This window comes from Siniperca chuatsi, linkage group LG1 (assembly GCF_020085105.1).
Source record: "Siniperca chuatsi isolate FFG_IHB_CAS linkage group LG1, ASM2008510v1, whole genome shotgun sequence".
Taxonomy (NCBI): domain Eukaryota; kingdom Metazoa; phylum Chordata; class Actinopteri; order Centrarchiformes; family Sinipercidae; genus Siniperca; species Siniperca chuatsi.
The window spans coordinates 4615680-4641907 of record NC_058042.1 but is presented as its reverse complement, the minus strand read 5'-3'; the positions used below and the strand labels follow the sequence as shown (position 1 = coordinate 4641907).

The window sequence follows — 26228 nt, the reverse complement described above, 5'->3', positions numbered from 1 at the left end:
CTAATCCATGGAAAATCCTCACAAGTCTCTGTATGTGTGTGTCCTCTAAACCTCTGTCCTGTGCTTCTCCTGTTAGCACAACAAACATGAGGCTGGCTCACTTTGTCCCACTACCGTCAACTCACTATAGCTGTTGTTGATTCAACACCATGTCTGACACAGCGTGTTCCCTTTACCAACCTGAGGACAGCAATCAGAGCGAAAGCGAGAGAGAGCTGACCAACAATACACAGAGCAGGGGGTTTAATTCAAGAAAGGACCTGACAAGGAGGCTAATGTGAGCTAGCTGAAAAACACAAAGAGAGCGAGACATACAGGCAGGGAGAAAAGACTGGAGGAGATGAGAGGTGAATTCAGTGTCTGGATGAAATGTCCTGGACTTTTTAACCGTAGACACATTACACCACAGTTACACAGCGTAGACTCACATATATTACATTAATCAAGACTTCATGGTTTAGACAAAGGCCCAGACTGTATGAGGAAGGGATTTGGAAAATATAGTTTAGACAACTTAGAAGAAGTTGTGGAAGGAGAAAAGGGAGATAGGGTCCGGGTGGTGAGGAGAACAGAGTAGTAGATGGGTGGAGTGAGGGGTGGGAGGGAGTAGAAAGGAAAAGTTCCCGCTCCTGCTTTCCGAGTGGATTCTCCAGCTCAGCAGTGGGGAATGTGCTGGCATACCACAGAGCCTGCTGCTGAAGAATGCAGTGATTCCTAACGGATCCACAGCCGAGCTCAAACACACACACACGCACACACACACACACGCACACACGCACACACACAGACCAAGCCCCAGTCCTATCCCTACTCTGTACTACAGCTCTATTTAACACAAAGTAAGACGGGTCTTTTTCACACCACATGTAATGAGCCACAATATCACAATGTCCACTCGTTTACACAAAACACTGGAACACAATGAGACGCTGGTCAGGCAATATGTCACATGAATGAGTGGTTGAGGTCTACATTACAACTGTGACACTTGAACTATTAGTAGTTTTCTTTTCCACAGGAATATTTTGAGTCTCTCTAACCTGAAATTGAAAGAGAGACTGAAACAGCAGATTACATACATTACACTTCAATTAAACCACTTCAGTTCAACCACAAAAGATTTGTTCTGTTCATTGCCGGATACTGCAATCCAAAAAATGAGTAAGCATGGTAGCTCTGACTAACGATAAGTTAAGTTTCATGCAGGAATGCTATATGCTATAATAAGACAAATCTCAGGTGTCATTCACTGTATCAATCACATGTACAGGACTCAGGTGAGTTTCAAACCTATAATGTGGCAGGCACTGAGATGCAAGAATCTGTCATGACACTTGAAGTAAGCAGATATTTGTGGAGTACATACTAAGAGCACAGGTAAGCTGTTGGCTACATATAGGAAAAAATGAACTGTATTTTAACAGGTAATCTGTTATTGTTTGTCTTTTTTATTGCACAATTATACAGACTAATTCCTAGGCTATTTGCATTATAAGACTAATTTCAATGCTTGTGCATTTGAGTTATAACAGAAAGAGAGATATTTCAGTAATAACACTTGAGTTAAGTGGTACATCGGAAGTGACATAACTCTGAGGTGACAGAACATGGATCTGATAAACAGCAGCATCCAGTGCTTGGACACCAAGTACCTGCCAAGAATAATTTTTAATGATGTTATGTACGACATGTTGTTTTGTCTTAACAGAACACAAAGTGACTGTAAACACTTTGGAATAATGTGAAAATAAATACATTTTTCCTACTAAACATCCAGCAGGAGAGACAGCTGAGGAAGTTTGTTAACTTTTAGTACTACTCTACCTTATTTATATATCCACCAAAAAACAACTTCTACTGCAACTGGTACTTGGTGAATCTTTATTTCAGAGGAAGAAAGCCTTGCTCCAGGCTGCAATCTCTAAAAAAAACAAAACAAGGTGAACCCTTTATAGCAGGTGCTGGGATAATCCCAGCCCTGTAGCTCTCAGTTTCAACCTCCTTGGTCCTGACTCAACACCAAGTCCCACCAAACACTTCATCCTCAGGCATCAGTGGCCTAGCTAAGGGTGGGACAACTGGACTGCTAACACTGAAACAAAGAAGGAAGTTGCACTTTTTATTGGATCAGCTTTAATCACTTCCTACTGACAGGCACATACTATAAAGGCACATTTCATGGATCATCTTCACTTCATACAGACTGGGGGGATTAAAGTTTGTCCTACAGCAGGGAAAGGAAGTAAGAGAGTGAAAAAGAGAGACCAAAAATAAAAGAGGAGGTGTGAATGAGGAAGAAAAAGAAAAAACTGAGTGTTAGAGTAGGAGTAAGAAAACATAAAGCCAAAGGTAAACCAAAATTAAAACAAAAAAACAAATGACTGAACAAATAAAGTGAAAGAAATCAGGAAAACTAAATTGAGAAATAAGCTCCAACACAAAACCAAAGAAAGCAAAACAGTAAAGGATATCAAGAAATATTGACAAAGAAAGAGTAAATAAGCAAAACAAAGAAACAGAAGACTAAAAACGTGTAGAAAAGAAACAAATATTAGCTAACAAGAAAAACAAAAAGGGTGCAAGTAAGAAAAGAGAAAGTGAGGAGCTGGTAGGACAGTGTATATACAGTGAAAGGGGCGTGGTACACAAAATATATGATCTAATGCTATATGCTGCATCGCCCCACCCAGAGAGAGAGAGTCCATGTCCTGACAAGAAGTGCAGGCAGGCTCCCACAGGCCCTAACACAAGCTTTGGGGCCCTGTACATACATACACCCATATGTGTGTGTGGGGAGAGGGGGGAGGGAAAGGAAGGGGGTGGATACAAGATACAGAGAGACAGACTGGAAAGTTCACTGGTGTCAACAGGTTTCAACTGGAGGGGCAGAAAAGAGAGAGAGGGAAGACTGCAAAATAAACAAGACGGGACAATCACACATGCAATAAACAAGAGGGGAGAAAGTAGACCGAAGAGCCAAGAGAGAAAAAGAGAAAACAGACGAAAGAGAAATAGAAAGAGAGAAAAGAGAGCCTGTTTGAGAGTGAGAGGGAGTCAGTGTTGTGGGATCAACCTGACCTTGGCCTCAGCCTGACCTAGTGACACAAAACTGACTGAGGGCGGAAGAGGAGGAGGAGGAAGAGGAGGAGGAGTGCTGTTTACTCCTGTCTAGTCTAGTTTTAAAAAATCCTTAAGTAAAGTTTAGCCATTTCCCAGAATGTTTTTCAACAATCCAAAGGGAAGTGACATTATGCCATATTCACGACATATCAGACAGACCATAAATACAAGTAGGGAAAAAAGTTGTGTCAGCCTCCCAGCTGCTAAAATCAGTAAGTGATATGGCATATTTTTAATGGCTATGATACCAGTGAGAGGCTGCTGTATACGGATATAGCTGCAGCCAATAGACCATGTCCTGATGCCATGCCTTTGACTTCTGCTGTAAGTCTGTGGTCTTTTTTCTGCTGTGAAATTAGAAACAGGGTAGTACTGTGATCAAATTAAAAATACCTGTATCAGAGGAAATTTTAATTTCAATTATCAATTAGTTTTATTATCTATAAAACTACTAATTTGGTGCAGCCCTAACTGAGAAAATTTCTATCAATCTCAATCATTACAGCTGCGTTAAAGATTTCAACCTGGCATCACTGAAAAAGGAAAATCCACACATCAACTAAATTTACTCTGAAAAACAATGTAAGTACATCACCAATACCAGCCTTTATGTAGTGTTGTTAGTATGCAATATTCTTTTAAGGTGAATATAAGGACAAGTTTCAACTTTGAAAAGTGAAACCGTAATGGGTCCGCTAAGAGAGTGGTGAAACTGAAGAAGAGGAGAGCAGAGAGACAAAATCTATCCCTCTCCATCAAAATAATGTGTCATAACGACAGGTGAAGCTGAGTGAGAGGAAACAGGCAGTCAAGCTGTCAGGAAACCAGTCAGCAGGTGATTTACGCTGCTCTCAATGGCTGACTCTCTTGCGCAGACGCTGCTCTGATCTGGATATTTGGACAAAAGACTGTTTTAAACATGACAGTCTGCTTCGTGTTGACATGCAGTGAATGCACTTACCGACGGTAACCTGGTTACAGGTTTTCTGTAGCAAGCTGATTTCTTTAACCTCAGGTAAATGGGAAACCTGGTTTCCGTCAATCAAAAGAGACAAAAGTATACGGCAACACCTGTATTCTGTTTAATATGTGTTCTGTCTGTGATCTGTGAGTGGGACGTTATAGACAGTTGGCCTCTTAATAATATTGCCGGCAATGGTGAGAACCAACCATTACCCTGCTAAACTATAAGTGATAGTATGTCTGTCACTTTTAGATATATCAGACATATTTCACATTCAAAACACACATTTTAGTGCCTTTGATCATCATCTGGGAAGTGAAAACATCATTGTAGCACATAGTCAAAGACATTTAAAGTGTGCATCCAGATTGACTAGTCCTGATCCTGACTAGGAAGCGGCTCTCCAGTGTGGCTGCTGACAGCAAGTGGCGATCACACTGGACGGCAGTAGAGGACGCGGTGCCGGCATCTGGTTCACGAGTAAGTTTGCCGACTTTGCTGGACAGCACTGGAGCAGCGAGCAGAAAGGAGGGACAAACGGGGCACTCACCAATGCTCTGCATCACTCTGCCCCCTGTTTCCATCAACCTGCTCTACTTCTCTATTACAATTAGGTATACAGTTCATCATCCAAACCCAACTGGTCAGTTCAAGCTTTTCTGCCACATCACTCCTCTCTCATAATGGAAACCAGGAGACAGTAAAGAAAATACTATAGGCTACAAAACACTCCTTCATGGAAACCAGAGGACACTGTAGGAAATACTGACAAAAAGTTATTTGCAATGTATTTTATGATAATGTCTTTGATGCTCTAATGAACATAAACAAGGGAAACAAGGGAAACCAGACCGCTATCTCATTTCCACAGGAAATACTGTAGTAAAGAGGTGCATGGCCCCTCCTGTGTTCAGATCACAGGAGTAACTTTTGCTGAATGAAATCAGTGAAAGATCAATCAACATCTCCAGGGCGCTTCAACAAACAGAGAGAGAGAGAAAGAGAGATTCCTGTGACACATAATAGAACAGGAAGAGGAACACCTTTTCATAGCAGTCTTGTATCATCACAGCCAGGACACCTGGTCAAAGGTATAAAGTAGGTCTCTTCCTCTTGGGTGATTATTTATTTATACTATGTAATGTTTTAAACAGTGGCCAAGATGAGTGTGTGAGAGTGTGTGTGAACATGTGCTTGTGGTTCTGAAGTGGGAAGCACCTGCCTGACGATGACTTGAACATGTTTGCCAGTGTGCGTGTGTCTCCCTTCCACAGGAAAAGGAAAAGCATCATCATGGCTACTGTTCACGCAAGCATCCAGCTTTATTGGCTTCATCAGAGTAGAGGGCTCCTTCACAATGTCTGACATCATTCCACATCCACTCTGAACCTCATTTAAACCAGGTCTGCCAAGTCAGGAGATGATGTCATTACTTAAAAATGTGCTGCTGCATCAACACAACCCTCCATTACAGGCTTTCTGCTCTACATACAAAGTCTTCTTTAATCCTTTAGTGAAGAGACGTGAAGCATATCGATGAATTTGAGCACCATATTTCAGAAATCTATTCTTTAAGAAAATCATATATGTTCCAAATCACGGACTGATTTAAACAATAGTTTAAGCCTTTATGCTATTTTGTCAAATCCACAACTTCTGACATTTTCAAGGCCCATTCAAACCCTGCACACCTCAGCACTTCACCTGGACATCACCCAACAGACTGCTGCCAACGCAGGTTGCAGTAAATGATGATATGATGATGAAAAAAGTAAAATCTCCCAGATATCAAACAATATTTCCTGTGTAACAGAGGGAAGAGGGAGAAGGTCATACTTGTTCACAGGTAGAACTCCTCTCTGCCCTAAAAAATTAATACCAGGGACTATTTATTTCTACAATGTTAAGGGTCAAATTTCATAACTTGAGTTTGGATTTAATTTAAACATTAAAAAAAATAAACTATAGGTGCTCCTGTGGCACATCTGTACCACAAATATTTATGTCTTTCTATCCTGTAGGACTACTTGTTGCAGGCTAATAGACATATCCTTAACTTGTGTGTTTTGGGTGAGTGAAGAGGCAAGATGGGTTTTTTTATTGTCTCATCTTTTTCCCAGCAGTGGGGGAGGTTTCCTAGTAGAAGGACACGGCTGCTGTATGAATGGAGAACAATTCTTTGCTATCCTTTGCTCCAACCCCCCTCCTTTCCCACTTCCTCTTGAGTCTTTCATCAACATCCCCTCTTCTCCCCTGCTGCAGTAGTAACTGGTGGTTGGATGTCTGGAGGAAGCAGGGTGGGGGCTGAAAACAGGGTAAACGATTTGCAGTCTACCTGTGGAAGCGTACGTAGCTCTCCAGTGTTGGGGAGGCTCTGAATGTTGCAGTCGCAGCTATGCTGGGAATGTGAGCCTCCGCTCTGCCAGGGCTGGACCGGAGAAGCCCACAACTCTATTTAAGGAAATGGCAGTCAGGGGCCCATCAGCCGCTCTCTCTCTGCCTCTCCAATTCTCTGTCTGTCTCTCGCTCTGCTCACAGCCCCCCTTCCTTCCTTGTACAAGAATGATAATTATTTTCCTTTGTGGAATAAAGGTTTATTTCCGTACCTGCTGGGAAGAAGGAGAACACACACAAACGCAGCAGTGTACTGGTGGTGTGGTTTGGGTATAATTGTTTCCGGTACATTTGTAAGCTTAATAGGGATGTGTCTTTGTAAACTGCTTTAGTGCTGTGGTCTACCAAATAACAACAACAAGTCAGTCAAAGAGAGAAGTTTGAAAGAAGGTGAAAGTTTCAGTCTACTACACATTTGCTATACAGAACTGTTTTACAGCTAACTACTTGAGTTCAATGGTTAAACACACACACAAAACTATCAAGTATGCAGAACTGTCCAGGCCTTCATACCAAATAATACAAAAAATGCTATCACGCTAAGGTTAGTAATCAGGCTTGCACTAAATATCTGCTATCTGATATCATCATTGTCCACTTCTGATATAACGAATATTCTTCCCTATCACAACAATTATTTCATTCGTACCATTGAATCGTTGTTGTGGGTCACCCTGTGTTTAAAGAGCTGTAAACCCTAAAAAAATATATTTAATTAGACAAGCTTTTGGTTTTCTGTCCAATGATGGTCTAAATGCTGTTTCAACGGCTTTTCCAACTTGAATTAATGAACATAAATTAAGGACAGAACCAAACTTTTGGAGCCTATAAACATTTTTGTCTGCATATACAGAATACTGGTGTAATAACACATACAGCACTTAACTAACTGGTTTGACCACACCAGACAGACCAGTCAGAGTCTTTCAGGCTACACTGGCCACTCCTGCAGTGCTGTATGATTGTGTGTTTGTGTGTAGGGGCCATTGATGCAATTAAGCGTGTTTGTTTCGCTGCAGCTTGTGACGTACATTCAAGTGATATGTGGAATGTGGAGTGTGGGTCCGTGAGTGCGAGACAGACGGGTTTACCCAGCATGCTCGGCTGTCCACAGCCTGAGGGATATAGCTTCAGCATCCGGCTGTAACACCATGTGAGTAGACACAGCACAAACACACACAGAGACCCATTCAGAAAAACACGACAGCACAACAGCCCGAGGCAACAAGAGCTCTACTCTACGTTCTCGAGCCGATCAGTGGTTGAAGATGCGTCCGGCTGGGTGTACATCAGATTAGGTCACTCTCTGAAATGTCAAAATCCAACTAGCACTATTCAAGGTGGGTTTTACACTGTAGGCAAAGCAGAGCGAACTGCAGGCAAACATCACGAAATTTAGGTAAGCAGCAGTGACCAAATATTTATCTTTGATAATATAAGCCTACTGGTTTTCAATGCTATTCCATCTATAGATTTAGGTACTGTGGGAAAACAGTGAAAAAGGTGAAATAAATTATATGATCAAGTTTGTGACCAATAACCTGTAACATGAAATTTCAACCTGTTATTTCACCATCTGGACAGAACAGAAAAGAAAAGTCAGCTTAGATGCTTTCTGCCAGTCAGTGCAACTGTGGTGAAAAGCTGGTTTGACAGACAGCAATGCTAACTGGCTCACAATCAGCAGTCTGAGAACAAGCAAAGATCGATTCTGTTTATTACCAAAGACATTCAAAGTGATTGTGGCTGGTGTCCAGCATGCCATGGACAAATCTTTACCAGAATTTTGGGGGTGGGGGTTTTCATTTTACACCTGGCCTGGAAGTGAGCACCTTGGTGAGTCTGGAAGTAGACAGTGAACACAGCTTCCTGGAGGAGTCTGGTTTGGATGAGGTCATTTCCACCCACCAGGGATTCAAAGACTCCTGTTGTATGGCCGTCACGGCAACCGTTGCCGTGGGACTCTCTCACCGGCTGGTTCTGCTGATGTCACTCTGTCTGTTGTGGCCAACAGTGTGTCAACCAATCAGAAGTAAAGGAGTGTGGACAGCGGCGCCTTGCTGTGTCTCCACTGTCACCGTCCATTCATATGAGGACAGAGAGGACAGTCAGAAACACAGCTGAGACTGTAGCAGAGTCCCACATTAAGGTTTTGGCTCAGCTGCCGTGGGCTGGCAAGCTAAAAACGTCCCTGCCTAATTTTTGTAACAGCAACCCTTTTCATATTAAGATGTCCTTAGCCTTTTCAACACTATTTTATGCATAAAAGGAGTTACTGTGTTCAAAGATTTAAATAACGCAGGGTTCTTAGGCTTACTTTGTAGATATCACCTGCCGATATATTTATAGTTTAATATTCTTATACTCACTGCAACTATCATCTTTGATACACTCATACAAAGTGGTCACTTTATTAGGTACACCTGTCAAATCTAATGCAATCTAATATAACAGCTCAGCCATAAATTCTACCTTTACAAAGATAAAAATGTTCAGTTTTGATTGACATTGTTAGAGAGGTATTAATTTAACTATATTTTCTAAAATGCCAGCTGCAGGTGTACACTTTAGACTCATTGATCACTGAGCACAGCTCATGATCATAAATAAATTACTGGGTGACAGTGTACAGTCTAAGAGCCAGCATCTTCCTTGCTCTAAGTCAAACTTATGTTATTTTGTGTGCTATTTTCCCTTTACAGATCTGCTTGTCTGTGCAGTTGGGACTGGATGGCTCCCGAGCTTAAAAGCCTCCTTACACAAGAAGTGAACTGTATAGCACAGCCAGCTGCCCGAGAGCGGGGTGGGGATGGGGAAGGGCTGGGGGGCTATATGGGGAAACATTATACGCCTGTATGTCTGGTCAGGACGAGACTGACTCTGGTCATCTATGAGACAGACTGGTATCCCTCACCTGTTCTCACCCTCTGTCTCTCTCTCTCTCTCTTTCTCTCTCACACACTCACACACAGATGTATGTGAATCATCTGTCAAGTTATGTTTTCTCTGTTTTCTCTGATGTTAATTAAGACAGTGTTTTCAATTTTTTATATTTGCAGTCAGGCTTATATTGAATGATTAAATTTTAAGTTTTCATAAGCACTTGTCTTCTAACCATCATAATTCATTAAAGGTGTAAGGCATTTGGCTAATATGGAACTTGTTTTGGTTGAATTCAAGCTGAGAACCAATTAATTCCACTCCTATTAGTCTAACACGGTCTTATTACAGTATACATCTTAGAACATGCTGAATCTAAGTTAAAAAGTGTGACTTCCACCTGGAAAGCTTTGAAGGCGTGTTGGTTGTTGTCTGTTAGCTAAACCATGCTAGTCCGCTAACCCCAGCCTGTATAGGGTTAGGGACAGAGCTGATATTTTCGTAATGGTAAATGTAAATGAGAACTTCCCCTATCATTTAGATCATCGGTTTGGGAGTATTACAATTTCCCTGTAAAATGTAGCAACACTGGACAGTGTTGGATGAAGAGCAATGGATCTGATTGAAGCTTTGTGTTAACAAGGCTATGGAAGGCCATTTTGGCTATGGAAATAGCAACATCAAACATGCAATTCATTTGCGATGGCATCACAGAATGTGTCTCCTACCAGTGGTCTAAAACAGAGAGAGGGATCAGTCCAGTCCTTCCCCCCACAGCGTTCAACCAGCCTCTCACGGAAGATTCAGACTAGCCAACACCCAACACTATAGGAGTGTTTATTGCTGCAGATCTGCCTCCATACTCAGAGTGGTTGAGCCCTGCTATAATGTTCCTTCATGTGTGCATACTTGTTTGTTTTCCATTAAATACTTAGTGGCCATTTGCAAATGTTTGAGTAACTTGGCAAGAATTGTGGGCCATGAACGACTGTTTAGTGTTTGTCAGCTTTCAAAATAAATAAGAAATTCTTGTCTTTTTTTTCTCTGCTGTACCAAAAACATACAAAACCCCCTTCAGACCCAAAAGCCACAGTATGCGCCAAACTGTTCATTTCATGTACCATTAAAACCATACAATTCACCAGTTGAAAATGTATTCAATGTGTATTCTGTTTGAAACACTTCCTTACCGCTAGTAGACTGGCTACCCAATCATAACTGATGATAGTGTGTCTTTTAGTTTGAGGCTGGGTGTAAACATACACTCATACACACGACACAGTAATCCAACTTGCAGGGGAAAGCAAAGCTGGGATCAAAATTACAAAGAAGCACAGAAGGGTTCAGTGAGAAACTAAACCTTGAGGATTTATGACGGACTTGATTGCATAATCCCTACTATCTGTGACACCTCGTACGCCTCTCTCAGAGATAATATCAAGAGCCTGACATGTCTGAGGCTTCGAGTAGCTTCCATCAGTGTGGAGTCCTTTTAGTGGCTAAGCCCCAGTTTCTGTCCATCCTCGTTTTCGCACACAGAAAAAATACAACAAAAAAAAACACACACACACACACATACCTGGAAAACAAGAACTGAAAAGAAAAAGCCTTTGCTGTAAAGGCGAGAGGAAAAGACGAGCTTTATTTCGTTTTCCCCTCTGGTCGTTTTGGCAGGTTGTCTGTCCCCATTCCTGAGGTTCAGTACGAGTTCACAGAACACGCCGTCAACTTCCAGAAATAAACTGTTTGCTCATGCGTGGGTGCGATGAAATAGTTTGGACAAGACAGAGTTTGGACAGAGACAAGAGTTTTCTCTCCGTCTCTCTCTCCCTCTCTTTGAGAGAATGGCTAATGAGACGTTTAGAAAGGCACAAAGGATATTGACAAATGGAGCTTGTATGATTGTGTGAAAAACCAGATGAGATCACTTCCACTTTAAACTTTTATCTCTACGGGGGCCAACATTTATAGATCCTCCTTTGGCAGAGCAGGTCAACTACATCAGTCTAAAGTTAAAAGGTGATACCGGTGGGTTTTTTAAATCATGAAGCCTTCATTTGGTTTTGTCAAAGATTCTGTTTTATCATTTCATGGTGCCGTTAAGTGTTATATCAGTACTGATCATGTTACACTTTCACCTGACCCGGATATCTACATGTATCAGCAAGTTAAATGTAAGACTAATTAAATTTAAGGCCAATTTTACAATAAAAATAAACATCAAATGTGAAAATATAGGCGTACTCGTCTGAATAAATACATAGGCTATATTGTCAGTTCAAAATTATAAGTAAGGCAAAATGACAATGACTGGTTGAGTTAAAGATAAACATTTGTCCAAAAACATTTATTAGTGTGATAAAAATATATTTGTCCTAAATTAAAGCTAGGGTAGGTAACGTTGGAGAAACTAGCAAGAGACAGCTAGATTTTGAAAGTATCCAACCGAAAAAAATCCCACCCCCTCCCTTCAGGCCTCCCTCCAAAGCCACTCCCCCAAAACACACCTTCATGGGTGCACGGGCAGAGTGCATGCAGGTAGACAGGTAGACTTGTTACAGGCCTGCGACAGCCACAGATACCAGATTTTTTTCTCCCCCCCTCCCAGAGCATTTGATTTATTGATTGCTGTCGGGATGTAAAGAGAATTTCAACGAATATGACAAAAAATGCCTCTAAGCTGCATTACCTACCCTAACTTTAATGATATTAATCACTACAATTGTCTTACAGCCAGAGTCTGAAATGAGGCTATATCAAGGTCGAATGCCAATAACTATGCTTAAAGTCATTTAGACTGCTGTATTATTATTGTGGTTCTCTTTTTTATAGTTTATACATGGCTTTTAAATAAATAGGTAAATGCTGTCCTGTCACCTTCCTGGCGTAGCTTGGACTAATGATTACCCCACTTTTTACAGCTCATCTCTTGCCCAAACATTGGTGGTGTTGGACAATTATTTACCTGGCAATGTTTCCTACACATTATTTCGCCAATATTGGTCCTCGTATTTATATTCTGAATAGGGAATATACAAGGGGCCGTGCGATGCGACTCACCAGTTCAAGTTGACGGGTGCAATGACATGAATGAGACTTGTGAAATACTGGAGATTAACGGCTAAACGGAAGCGCAGGAGAAAGGGTTCAAATTATGGAGAAAGTAAACCCACAGAAACTGGAGTGTTTGCAGGTTAGGTAACTAGCTAGCTCCTCCATGCCATCAAGACAGACGCTACGGTGGTCACCAGGGGACAAAGTTTGTGAACACGAATAGCAAAAACCTAAAATACTGTAACAGGATAACAGAGGCATTCAAATTCAACTCTTGTTGATTTCGCCAAAGATTAAATGTACAGATATTGGTGAATTTTAGACTGTGCTTACAGCATTCAATAAATAAATATTTAACACTTTCCCAAACAGCATTTAAGACTATTTAATACTTTTTACAAACGTAACCTTCTTTTAATGGGTGTTGGCCAGGACAGCTGTTAATTTCAAGCTAAGTTTGACACCATGAAGACTGGACTTTCAAAAACAAGTAAATATTTAAAACATATAAACAAAAAAAAACGTGGGGAAAGTTAGACTAGGCAGAGAAAGTGATGAATGAGTTTCAGCTGTAAATGGAACCAGTATTCTCTGAGTCTTCATCTTTTCCCTTCTTCGCCCCACCCGTCCTTCCTCCTCTCACCCTCCCCTCTTCCATACTGCGGTGTACTCAGGAGACCTTAGCTCCACTGAAGGTGGAATCAGTTTTCCTTTTCCACTGTGTCTTTTTCCCCCCACGCTGGAAAAGCCCCCGTCCAACTCTCGCTGAGCGCCTGACTCAAGTGTGCTCCGACGTGCCCACATTCCTAGACAGTATCCCCAACACCGGAACCGTTTACCGCCTCAGCCGGGAATGCTGATTTCCAGCCCAGGTTTTCATCAGACCTAGTTTAGGCAGAGAACGCAACAGGAATTCACTGAGTAATACTAGCCATTATACAACGCAGACTTTCCCTCCATGTCAGTCATCTTACACACAGACAAATGCAGAAGTATGCTTTCTCTCTCCCTACAATATTAGACGCAAAGCTAGTGCCGGCAGCTCCACTGTAAAGTAATCATTTAGCTGGAAGTCATATTCTGACCTAGATTCAAACAGCTTTTCAAATTCAAATTCTCCACTGAGGTTAACCCCCCCTGTATAATCCTGCCATTTCTGAGGATCTGGTGCTTCCAGGTGTAAAGAAAGGTGGTTTTTCCCCCCATTTACGTGCTTTGGCAAATCCTTTCATGATACAAAAAAAAAAAAAAAAAAAAAGACAGAGCCTTCAGGTTCTACTGTCAGAAACTCATCTCTCTCGCCATTTCCAGCTCACACTGTCATTCACTAACTGTACATTTGATGAGCAATGACAATGACATATTTTGAGCTCTCTGCTAACTGTTGAAAAGCTTTTACAAACATTGATACCAACATGTACAACCGGTTACAGGTAATGAGACCTTTTAATTGCAGGGATAAAAAACAAGGTCAGGACAAAAATCGAAATATATAATCCACTGATAAATATAGTATTACCCGCTAAGAATTGTAGATGGCAGGATGTCTGTTTTGTTTCTCTTTTTTAATCTAATTGCTTATAAATCTCTGTTTTCTTTTCTTTCTTTTTTTTTTTTTACGACATTAAAATACTCTGCTTGGAATAATAATCCAGATAATGTACGATATAATTTTTCCACAAAAAAGTTGAATTAATTAGTTAAAAAAAATCTTATAATTACATTCACTCCATGAATATGCAGATATAGCTCATTTCAAAAGTTTAACTACTAGACATAAAATGTTTCCTATTTCACTGAAAAGTCCATTCTCAGTGTACGTACACAGGAGGCTTCAAGTTTCCATATCACACTTGTGTATGTTGCATATTGGCCAATGATTGGCTTTAAAACTAGTTGTGATGTCACAAAATCATCTCGTACACTACTTACAGGTATTAAACTGAGAAGGATATCACAGAGAAACTTTCTCCCTTCAGCAGATGAACATGAAAACAGTCTTCTAGTGTCAAACTCTGCACATACATCATTCTGCACAGTGAAGCTCAAATATCCAAGTGGAGTAACAATAACCAAAACACATTTTTGAGTGGAGGGGGACTTTAACACCACAGTGATTCAGCCCGTTTATGAAAACATTTATATTTGATCTCCTAGATATCTGGTGTCTGGTAGATCTTTCTTAGGTAAGCAGTTATGTTTCTCTGGCACACTGTAAGTGATTTCATAACACTTAGATAGCTACTTCACATGCCATGATTGTACATAGATTTTCTGGTTTGCACACTCTTTAACAAGGTTCCGAAATTAACACCTGACAAGCGCCAAATGTGGGTAGATTTTCCGTTTGGCCAGTAAATCTTGCTGTCCACCACTCTGGTAAATGTTTGTACCAAAATAGTAATGTAATAAACTATGCTGAGTGTATCTACAACGTTTTGGTGTCATTTACGGGCGCACTGCTTCTGTCCTCTGCTGTCTGTGTCGGACTTTGACACACACACACACACACACACACACACTACCATGTGTGTTTTTACACGTGTCTAAACAGTGCCACAAAACCCGAGCGCTCCTAGTTTCACGGCACTGTTTACTGTACGGGACAACTATCACTTGCCGCCGTTCTGCTGCTACAACTCTGTATCACGCCAAAGGGTGTAATACACATGCCGGTCCACCGCGGCAGTGTCATGTTTTCAACACGTTCTCATTCTGCGATCAAGTTAGCAATAATAAATATGCAACGTCTGTATAGACTTTCAAAATAAATCTTGCTGAGAAACATTTCAGGGGACAGTCGCAGTTTGGTTAGGTTTAGGAAAAGATCATGGTTTGGATTAAAATAACTACATCCTTAAAACAATCAGCGTTGACTATTGGTTTCACACGGGAAATGAACCCCGGTCTCTATTTCCCGAATCGATTCGATTCCGATTCAGAAGGTCCTGATTCGATATTGATTCGGTTAGGGATATTTCAGTAACAATACAGAATTTTGCTTAGATATGAAAGAAATTCTCAGAGAGCCAATGCTGTAAACTGGACAAGGAACCCTCTAACCTGGTGAATTATTAAAAATATGAATGTTTACATTAAGAATTGAGCCTTTAAATCTCCTATAAACAGAGCTGATATCTCCACTCAGACGCCCCAGTGTTTCCCCAACCATTATATTACAAATAAATATATAGATATTAAGAAAAAAAACTTGACATTAAAGGTTGAAATAATGCCCCTTAATCATCAAGTATTGCATTTCTAAATGTTGTGCTGTTATTTCTGCATTAAAAGAAAAAAAGATAGTTAGAAAGATTAGACATAGATCGTCAGTCAGCTGGGAACCTGTATACCTGAGTGGCAGATTTTCACTCGACTCGCAAAACCTCCGTGATGCATGTGAGTTAGCATAATATGTTGTAGAATTTTAGTGTTATTCATGCTTTAATACCACGTGGTTATGTATCCACATGTATGTGCACTGTTTGTGAACTTCTTTCGTCTTACATTCGGCGCATCTGTGTGCTGTTTTTAGCAAAAAGAAGGAGTTCATCAAGCTAGCAGCACAACACGTGAAAGCAGCCAAATCTGTAAAGTTTCCCCAAGTATTCCAGTATTGCTCCCTTGGTACGCCTTCTGATCCGCGGAGCCCAACTCGCTGCACTTCGCGGCCGGAGAAAGCTTCTCCTGGAGAGGAGCAAGTTCTGGTCCAGCTGCAGCTCGGAAACCGGCTACATCCCAGCCTCATACATCGAAATATTACGGGTAAACATCATTTTCTGACCTGGCTGTTGTTTTTTCTCTTTTTAGCTACCTAGCTAATGTCAATCTGCTTGTCATAGAAAGAAAACCCACGGGCAGCGATTTTCTCTTGCACCGCACAAGCGCTTTCACTCCAGCGCTTCTCTGGTGAAGCAACAAAGATGGAGACCTAATCGAATTAAAAACACAGTGACGGCTGCCACCCATCCCAAACACAGAGCGCTATCGCTGTCACCTTCACTTCTTCAACACAGCTGCTTGTACATATCAAATCTCTGCCTGCCTGCTTCCAGCTCAAACAGCCGTGACGCCAGGTCAGCAGTACACCACACGAAAATGAAGTTAGTCATTCAGAACACCAGGCCCACTGTCCTGTCCTAACCCCCACCCCTTACACTAACCCTACACCCTGTGTGTGTGTGTGTGTGTGTGTGTGTGAGTGTGTCGTCCTTCAGACAGTACTCTGCTCGCTATTCATGTCCTCCCAACTTCATCCGATATTGTCCCTCTCGGGATTGTCTCAAAAGAAGTTTTGTTCTCCTTGAGGGAGGAGAAAAACAGGAAGTTACATTCCTTAATAACCACAACTGAAATGCTGCAGACTACTACCGTCAAAAATCACACAAGAAAACTTAAAACTTAAACTTTCACTCTGTGGTTTCTCCATCAAAAATAGACAAATCTGTGAGGTGATTTGGTAGGGATGAGTATGGATGGCATCTCCCTTGTTAACTTAGGGTTAGGTCTGTAAATGTTGCATTTACACATCTGTACTGGGCGGTACAGACAGAAATGCTGAGGCTTATAAATGCACAAATTCTTATTAGTAACCAAATTACTCACAGGAGTCAAGGAAATCGTGACAATCTAACATCCAATTCCAACATGAAAAACTACAATAAAAATAAATCCTGTGTGATGCAACTCCGCCTGTCTTTCAGAGAGATAGTGACCCCATTGACTACGATTGCATCTCAAGTCGCAAATAAAGTCACATCAGTCGCTGGGTCCCAAAACAAGGTAGCCTCTCAGCCGCTCAGAGAAGTAGGTCACTGAGGATTCCATTCATTTGTACACCGCTTTCCAAATAGTTGCGCTTTTCCACTCAGCCCAAGACTTCCAGCTGCATGTTAACCCTTTGACAGCCTGCAGGTCTCACTGCACCAGCACCAAATCATACTGCACTAATCAGTTGGTAGACTAATAATTTAGCATGAGGGGCTCATGGTCTGAGAAAAGCTCCTAAACTGACTGGGCCTACGGTGATGATACAACGTAGATACCAAAAGGTTTAGGATTTTTAAATAGCTATTTATAGACTTACATTGCCAATACTGTGTTGTTGTTTTCGATCAAAATTCTGATATGCACGGTTTTATTTCTATTCTTGCCCCCCCAAAAAAGCCTATGAAACAAACTGATGAAATTGTTCTAGGGCAGCAGCTTTTTAAAGAAAGGTGAGCCTTTTAATGAAGATTTGACAACAACAATGATTTCCACAGAGCTATTTAGAAATGTATCAAGAAAGACTAACTAAGCATTAGCAGTAACACACACACACACACACACACACACACACAAACTGATATTCTACTTTTCGGCTTTCCATGCTCCTTGTATAGCTGTGGTAAGAAATAAATGCAAACTGGCAAATACTCCATGATCAATACAGGATCAGTACTGGCCCAGTAAAACAGCAGACAGATATATATGCCTTACTCTGGCAGATGAGCACTCAAACAAGTTACCACAACATACCAGAGGGATCGCGTAACCAGACAACCTTCTCAACCTCCGTCTTTTCAGCAGCATGCGTCCTGACGTTAAGTCTACAGTGCTGAAACAGGCCTGCTGATTCCACCTTACATAGCTGAATCAGCAGACAGGAAGCAACCACAAGCTGACACAGGTGGGAGAAAACTCAAGGGCGTGGCCCGAAATTTAATCTAGAGGTACAGAAGGTAGAGGCTCATTAAAACCTCCCTTATCATGATCTCACTGGGACAGAGCTGGTTGCACAGAATATTTGGAGCCAACATGTACTACTGAAATTACACAGCCATGACTGTTGAAAACAGGGAAACATGCATGCAGATATTCGGCAGTGCTTTGTCCAGTTCTGTGCATGTGTCAAAAAAAAAAACACATCTGCATATTACCATTACATTACCATGTAATTTAATCATTACAGTATGGCTGCTTAGTTGACCTGTGTATTTTCAATAAAAGTTTAACAAGACTAAGCAACACAGGTCATCACAAGACTGATGTGACCATGTGAGCAGCATGAGGAAAACTCAAACAACCACGTGGTTAACAGCTGTACTGTATGAAATGATATATAACACCATTATCTCAATAACTGGAAGTACTCAGCTTCAGACAAAACTGAAAATAACTTTTTCATTATTAACACAGCAATTTCTTGAATAAGCTGGTTTTCCACAAGCCTCTATGTTGTTTAGTTTGTAACTGCATCTTGACCTTTGACACCCGTAGATTGGAGAATTACAGTAATTCAGCATGTTCCAACAAATGGAACGATTTAAAGGAAATCCAGGTGTGTTAACATTAGGGCTGCACAATTAATCACAATATCATCAAAATCGCAAAATGGCCAAGTGCAATATCCAAATCGCAGAAACTGCCATTTTTTTGATAAAGGTAAAATGTGTGACAAAACAGCTTTATGAAGTACTGTGGTTCTCTCTGTTTGTTTGGTACAGACCCCAACAAATGTCACATCATCACGCTCTAGACCTGCTCTATAGGAAAAATGCAATGAGATCACTTCTGTTATGAATTGGTGCTATGTAAATAAAACTGAATTGGATTTTAATAGTTTAGTTGAAATTTGTGATGCAAAAATGATCATTCCCACTAATCGTGAATCATATCGCAATTGTTATATCTGTCAAAATAATCACAATATGATTTTTTTACCATATCGTGCAGCCCTGGTTAACATGGATGTGCTTACTGTGATTATGACCATATCTGAATTAATCAAATCGAAGCATTAACAAGAAAATTACAAAAGAGATTTTTCTTTAGGAGTTAGGATTGAAGTACTAGTATTTGTGTAAATGTAGTGATTGCAAACGACAAGGTTACCTCAGATTATGAATCCCTGACCTGAAGACAGAGAGAGAACAGGTCGTCATCAGTCTGTTCAAAGGCACAAACCCTCGACAGTGAATTTCTTAATTATCTAATTTCTCAGGTCATTATGTTTGTTGAAATCCTTCCTACTGTTCAGTTCATTCTTAACTGTACAAAGTAATAAATAACATGAGCTCTAATGGTGAACCAGACTCGTTTTAAGACAGAAACATTAGTCTGTGTTGTGTGCTTGGGAATAACCTGGCTTCAGCAAACATGATTTGTAGTAAAGCACGTTAGGTATAAACAATTAAAAACTTGCAATTATAAGAAGGAATTTGGTTCACCATTTTAAATAAAATTAGGTCACAGAATGTGCTGAGTGTACAGATTATTTCAGCATAATAACATAATTTGCTGCATAAATGTTTGCTAATGTGTTCAGATTTCTTTGTACTGTCTGCAATACATTGAACTTTCAGAAAGCCATAATGCTAGTGTTAGATGAAGTATTTGTAAATCAGGGTCAATTAAAACTAAATTATCATCATAATCAAGACAAATGTGCCCTTAGCAGACCTTAAATCAGAGTCTTGCTAGCTGGGGAATCAAGATTCACATAGAATATAAGAGTGAAATACGACTGTGACTGTGAAGTATCACTACAAAGATCACAAGACAGTGTCTCTTTGACTCACATATAATGCACTATATTCTGAAAAACCCATTGTTGAGTTGTAAGAAGACGTCACCTCCGTCCACCGCCTCGCCATGTCATCAATCTGCTTTGATCTCTGACAGCATGAACCAGCCTGACTTTGGGAGCGGTCGAATGAGGAAACTTCATATAGTGTGCTTTGATGTCTCCAGCTTCATATTAAACAAAACAAAGACCAGCCTGCATTAACTGCAGCCACTGCCCATTGTAAACCCTGATGGAAACTCTATGTAATGTGTGCGAGTGTCACTGCAGGGCAGGGCCATTATGTCACCCCAGTGTAAGCCGTCAGATGTGTTACTGCATGCAGATGTTGCCATAGGTACACACAGACGCCTGCTCTCCATCGCAGCAGCAGCAGCAGCACTTCTTTCTATTTTTCATGAGGCCAGTTGGTTGCCAGGGTTTTTGTTTCCATGGCCACGCTGCAGTCTGATGCAACAAAACCCAGCCAGAACCCCTTTGGGTGCCTTGGCGCGATACCAACCCAGGGAACGCTACAGTGCTATAGGCTGGCACACTGACTGACTGACTGACGTCTCCAGCGAGCCACGGGGCCAGCTGAGCTAACACTATACACAACCCCAACCTCCTTCCACAATCACTTACTGACTGGCTACGGTTCAGTGCAACACTTTGCCCAGTTTCATAACATCAATGATTCAGCTATTTATTACTCTTGATGGATCTGCAGGAATATTTTGGACAGGAAATGACTTCCAGTGCTTGCGTGGAGTCTGTATGTGTGTGTGTTTTCCTGTGTGTTTGTTCCAGGTTCAGGGACTATAGTGCCTTTGAGAAAACATGCCCTTGAAAGCTTAAAAAAAAGAATTCAACTCTGAATTTTTAAATGAGTGGACAAAAGACAATAAAAGTGTAGTAAGGATTTGTGAATTTGACCACTGTGTCTCTCTTTGCGGCCTGAAGCAGAAGTTATGTGACACTAGCTACTGCATAAACAATGAATATCATAAAACCTCAACTACTTAAGTGTAGAAGATGTATTGCTTGAAGAAAAGGGGGGGGAGACAGCTCTATCCTCTTCTGTAACAACTGCTGCCACTTTCCAGCAGTCTGAAATATGTTAAAATACACAGATTAAGTGTTTGTCAATGTGAAGTGTAAATATATTAGTTCATAGTTCATCAGCCTCATAATAAGACCAGAATGAGGTTGTTGTAGGAGAAAAATGAAATCTGAGAAACAAATAGTCAATTAATCAATGCCTGTAAATGCATCTTCATCCGGTCTTAGTGGACGATGTAGCAGTTGACAGTGTCTGAGCAGCAGGCTGTCCTACCTGGGTTGTTGGCCTCTCCCTCCAGGACCTGCAGCTCGGTGCACTCGGCGAGGGAGTGCTCCAGACAGAGCTGCAGGAAGCGGGCCTGGGTCCGGCTCACCCTCTTCAGCAGGGACAGCAGAGCCACCGTCTGCTCGCACTCATTCCACCCCTTGAACCAGCTGGCAAGCACGCCCACCTGATCGCGAAACATCATGGTCTGCGAGGCGGGGTGAAGGCGGACTGACTGTGGTGGTGCCGGGGCTGGGCTGAGAGCTGTGGGGAGCGACTCACAGAGAGCGACCTTCCCGAAACTTCACACTGATGGATGGTGGTCTTATCAGCTGATTGCTGATGTTTCTATAAGCAGGAGGAGGGGGGGGTCAGTCAGTTGGTGAGGTTCAGCTGAAGCACTGTGATGCCATTCTTAGCTTTGGCGGCGGCTGGGACAGCGGGACGGAAGTCTCCGTTAGACCTTCTGGTGCCAAAATTTGTTTCGCTGGATATATTCCTGCTGGAGAGGTTTCTGTAATCTCCGTTGGTGTATGTGTGTGTGTTTGGGGGTGAGATGCTCTTCTAGCTAGGCATTAGGTGATATGAGCTGCTCTGTGCTGCTTAGTGGCTCCCAGAAGGATTGATATTTGATGAGTCAGCTTTCTTCCAGCACACTCTGTGTCACATCAGCTTCAGCCGCACTGGCATTTTTTCTTCAGGGAATCCCTCTTAAGCCTGCAGGAGGATGTTAAAAGTTAGGGGAGGAAAAAAAAACCCCAAACATATTTAACAGACAATGCTCTCTGTACACATCTCTCGCTCTTTCATACATATGCAAAGACTTTTACAGTGCACTAGAGAAGGCAGCCTCACTGGAAATGCGACAGTCTCCCTGTTGCTTCAGCTCTGCAGACTTTGTGCTGCTGCAATAGGGGGGGGGAGCCTTCAAAAACTCATGCATGCATTTATAGGTCGCCTCCTCGCCGTCGCCTATGCGCATAGGCTTGTGGCATTCACCGCCGAGACAAAAATAAATAATTTTCGTTTCTCGGTATCCACCCATTACTAAAAATACGGCTGTCGGTAGTACTGGCGCTGCATCCCGGAATTTTCCAAAGGAAGGACGCCGGGTTGCCGACGGCGGCCGCAGGCAGGGCTGTGTGCTGTAGAGACGTTCGCAGCGACTTCCCTCCGTTTATTTAATGACAGGTTAGTCTTATAAAGCTGTATTTTAAACCGAGGATAGGCTGTAGTGGTGAGTTTTAGCCGAAGAGACACCGAAGAGTAAGCTAGGAGCAGTCGGGGCTGAGCGTTAGCCGCTGTCTAAAACTGTCACTTTGCTTCATCAGCACACAGGGAATGACCGTTGGCGGATATGTGTGTGTGTGTGTGAGCAGTTTGTACAAAGAAAAACGAATAAATATAACCTCATCTGTGTCTCTAACCGTTTTCCTATCGAGAACTTTACCGCGAAAGAACCGTTTAATAACTGTGACTTTAACGCAAGTTAACGGTAGCAAAGTTAGAATTCCCAACACCGTTAGCAATGCGACTAACTAACATTAACGGCTACGAATTCCCAATAACCGTTGCCATTACCTCCAATGAAAAAGCGTTAGCTCACTGGTAAAAATGTGTAGTTTCAATACGAAGTCTGGTTCTGACAGATAGCAAGATTACGTTAGTATTCTTTCTTGGATACATACTTAAGCCGAAAAGGAGAGTAGACAAAACAACTAAAAAAACAACTAAAAAAAAGATTTAGAAACTTCAGTTAGAATATTTGAATTGTCAAACGGTTAGTTAGACGCGCCGAGCTTGGTGGTTCTTACCTCCTGGCGCAGTTTGCATCGTTGGGTTTGTCTCAGCACGGGCGACAGGCTCAGCTTTTTTGAGGAGCGGTGCCCCTTCACTCCGGGTCTGTGGGATTTGCCATCTTGACTAACTTTTCCTCTGTCTCTCCCCAGCAGACGGGCTGCTCTGCTGCTCTGGGCTAAAGCAGCGCGATCAAGATAGACGGAAAGCAGTGCGTAACTTCCGGTCGAAGCTTTCAAACTAAAGTCCTTGCAGTGTGACAAACCCAAGCAATTTTCCAGAGATTTTCCTAACTAACTCACTTGATTGTTATTTTTTCCCGGATTTCTTCGAGAAACTCCTACAAAAATGTAATTTAAAAAAACATGGCCTTTATCATCGTATAGCCCGGAATAGCGTACTACTTCAATTTGATATATGATGCAGTATTTTCTTTAACTACAATTGATGACAACTGTGATAGGAATGATATATTACTACACATTTTTGTGCTATTAAATAAAACTGTGGCTTTAGAATCAACCGCTGCAAAGCCTTTTTAATAGTTGGTTATAGTTAAGCTTTGGTCATTCAGGAAGTCTCATTAAGATCAAGATCTCGTTTACAAGAGAGACCTGAGAACAAATATATATATATATATATATATATATATGTATGTATGTGTGTGTGTGTGTGTGTGTGTGTGTGTGTGTGTGTGTGTTTGTATACATCTTCAACCTTGTATATACCATTACAACAAGATAATTCAGTCACACAAAGCACTCACCATATGCATGCACAGAAACACTAATTAAAACATTCACAAATCTTGTGTAAAATGTCAGTAACCAGAACTTTAAAGTCCCTCAGGGGAATGAGGGTCATTCAAGTAGTAAGGTGCATAGTACTGGACCAGACAAGACAATCGGGTACAGAAAGAGACAAAAAACTGTATGAATAAAATCCTTTAAATTTGTTCTTAGCATTACAATATTCAGACTTAATATTTCTACATTAAAGGTAAGACTTTAGATAAAACAAAGACAATATTGGTCAAAAAGTATGTTTTTCACTGTGTACCATATATTCATAGTTATACCAGAACAACAAACATGCACTCAGTCTCACTATTTTGGTGTTTATTATTATGTGCAACCAACAACGGGGGTTGACGAATGATAACGCTCTTATTTTGAAGGCGGGACCAGCCGACTTCCGGCAGCGTTCCGGCCGCCTTGACGCAGGGAGGCTCGCTCTGCTCGTTTTCCACATGCTAATCATTAACAGCGGAGCATTACGTCAGGGGCTTGGCAGCGCGAGGAAGCACCAAAATAGAGAGAGAGAGAGAGAGAGAGAGAGAGAGAGAGAGAGAGAGAGAGAGAGGAAGGGGGAGACCAGCGACGAAACTGCAAGAAAATGTAAGAAAAATAATCGTTTCCGCAGTTAATAAAGTCCACATCCAAACAGGGATGAAGCTGAACTGAACTGCACAGACTGTGTTAAGCAGAGGTGGAAAATACACCAGGTGATATACTTTACTTTTACTTGATTATTTCCATTTTCTGTTATATTTCTGCTTCACTACATTTCAGAGAGAAATATTTATACTTTTTTACTGGCTGAATGTAACTAAGTACATCTGCTCAAGTACTGTACTTGAGTGCAAAGTCGAGGTAATTGTACTTTACTTGAATATTTCCATGTCATGCAACTTTATACTTCTACTCCACTTCATCTCAGAGGCACATATTGTACTTTTTACTCCACTACATTTGTCTGACAGCTTTAGTTACTTTACAGATTACAAATGTCCACCCCCTTCCTGTCCAGTGAAAACCGTGTACCTCCAAATTGTATGAATCATTGATAATAATCCCATGATATATTAAATATAATAATACACTCTGAAAGATGTCATTATGCAACTTTGCTGGTAATACTTATGTACTTTTAAGAATAATTTAAACTTTTCCGGACTTTTACTTGTAAGAAAGTATTTCTATGGTGTAGTAAGATTACTTCTCCTTATGTGAATACTGGCACACATTTTCAAAGAGTAATGTTGAACTCTTTAGTGCATTATCAGATGACTGTAGGAAGCACTCTGTAGAGAAAGACTTTACAAACAAATTTCATCATTTTGAAATTTTAATAAGCTCATAAAAAAATACCTGGATCAGATTAAATGCTGCATATACATAGGTCATAGTACTTTTTATTTTGATAAGTACATTTTTCTGCTAACAGCTTATACTTCTTCTACTTTGTAAATCGGGAGCCAGAGCCGTCAGCCGTCACGCTCCTCTCCTGTGGAACCAGGTGCCAGTCTGGGTTCGGGAGGCCGACACCATCTCCGCATTTGAGAGCAGGCTTAAGACTTTCCTCTCTGATAAAGCTTATAGTTAGGGCTGACTCAGGTGAGCCCTGAACCATCCCTTAGTTATGCTGCTATAGGCCTAGACTGCCGGGAGACTTCCCACGATGCACCTCTCTCCTCCTCTCCCTCTCCGTCTGTATGCATCTTTATCCCGTTAATGCGTGTTACTAACTCGACATCTTCTCTCTCCCGTAGTTCTGTTCCTTCTCGTTTCTCTCCTCTCTCCTTCTTTCCTTTCAGCAGGTGTTTCTGCCTCCAGAGCTGCAGAGTCTGGATCTGGGGTTGTGGCCCGCCTGCTGCCCCCGTGTTCCTGCTCGACAACTGCTGCTACAATTATTATTATTGGTCTTATTACTATTATTATCAATATTATTCCTATCACTATCATTCCTATTATTATTGATAGTTGTTATTTCTCTTGTTGTGAAGCACTTTGTACTTTGTTTTGATAAGTGCTCTATAAATAAAGTTTTATTATTATTACTTTATTAATATTAATATTACCACTACCATTACATTATTATTATTTTTAAATTCTAGGTGGAATTTGCTTTGTGCTTCCCCCCCTCAACCCACCCGGCAGCGGCGGATTGGCCGCCCACCCTGAGTCTGGTTCTGCTCGAGGTTTCTGCCTCAAAAGGTTTTTCCTTGCCACTGTCGCCAAGTGCTTGCTCATGGTGGGAATTGTTGGGTCTCTGTAAATAACATTATAAAGAGTTCAGTCTCAACCTGCTCTATAGTAAAAGTGCAATGAGATAACTTCTGTTATGAATTGGCGCTCTATAAATAC

At 41.3% G+C, this 26228-nt stretch overlaps 1 protein-coding gene and 1 long non-coding RNA gene across 4 annotated transcripts in view; one reads left to right on the top strand and one right to left on the bottom strand.

Annotated features, from left to right (window-relative positions):
• The window catches only part of samd4a (sterile alpha motif domain containing 4A), a 60993-nt gene extending 37566 nt beyond the window's left edge, over nt 1-23427 (bottom strand). The window contains exons 1-2 of one of the 3 annotated variants that reach the window (XM_044217274.1): nt 23100-23427; nt 21295-22002 (exon numbers count right to left, since the gene is read on the bottom strand). In XM_044217274.1, the coding sequence (XP_044073209.1) occupies nt 21295-21490 (196 nt within the window). In that variant the 5' untranslated portion in view covers nt 21491-22002; nt 23100-23427. Of the gene's footprint in view, nt 1-19288; nt 19310-21294; nt 22003-23099 lie in introns of those variants that run through there. The other 2 variants (XM_044217177.1, XM_044217355.1) reach the window with 2 other exon arrangements.
• Nucleotides 1255-10318, top strand: LOC122886385. Its single transcript, XR_006380340.1, has 2 exons — nt 1255-7631; nt 9181-10318. It is a non-coding gene; the product is annotated as an uncharacterized LOC122886385 (long non-coding RNA).
• Nucleotides 23428-26228: the final 2801 nt, after the last annotated feature.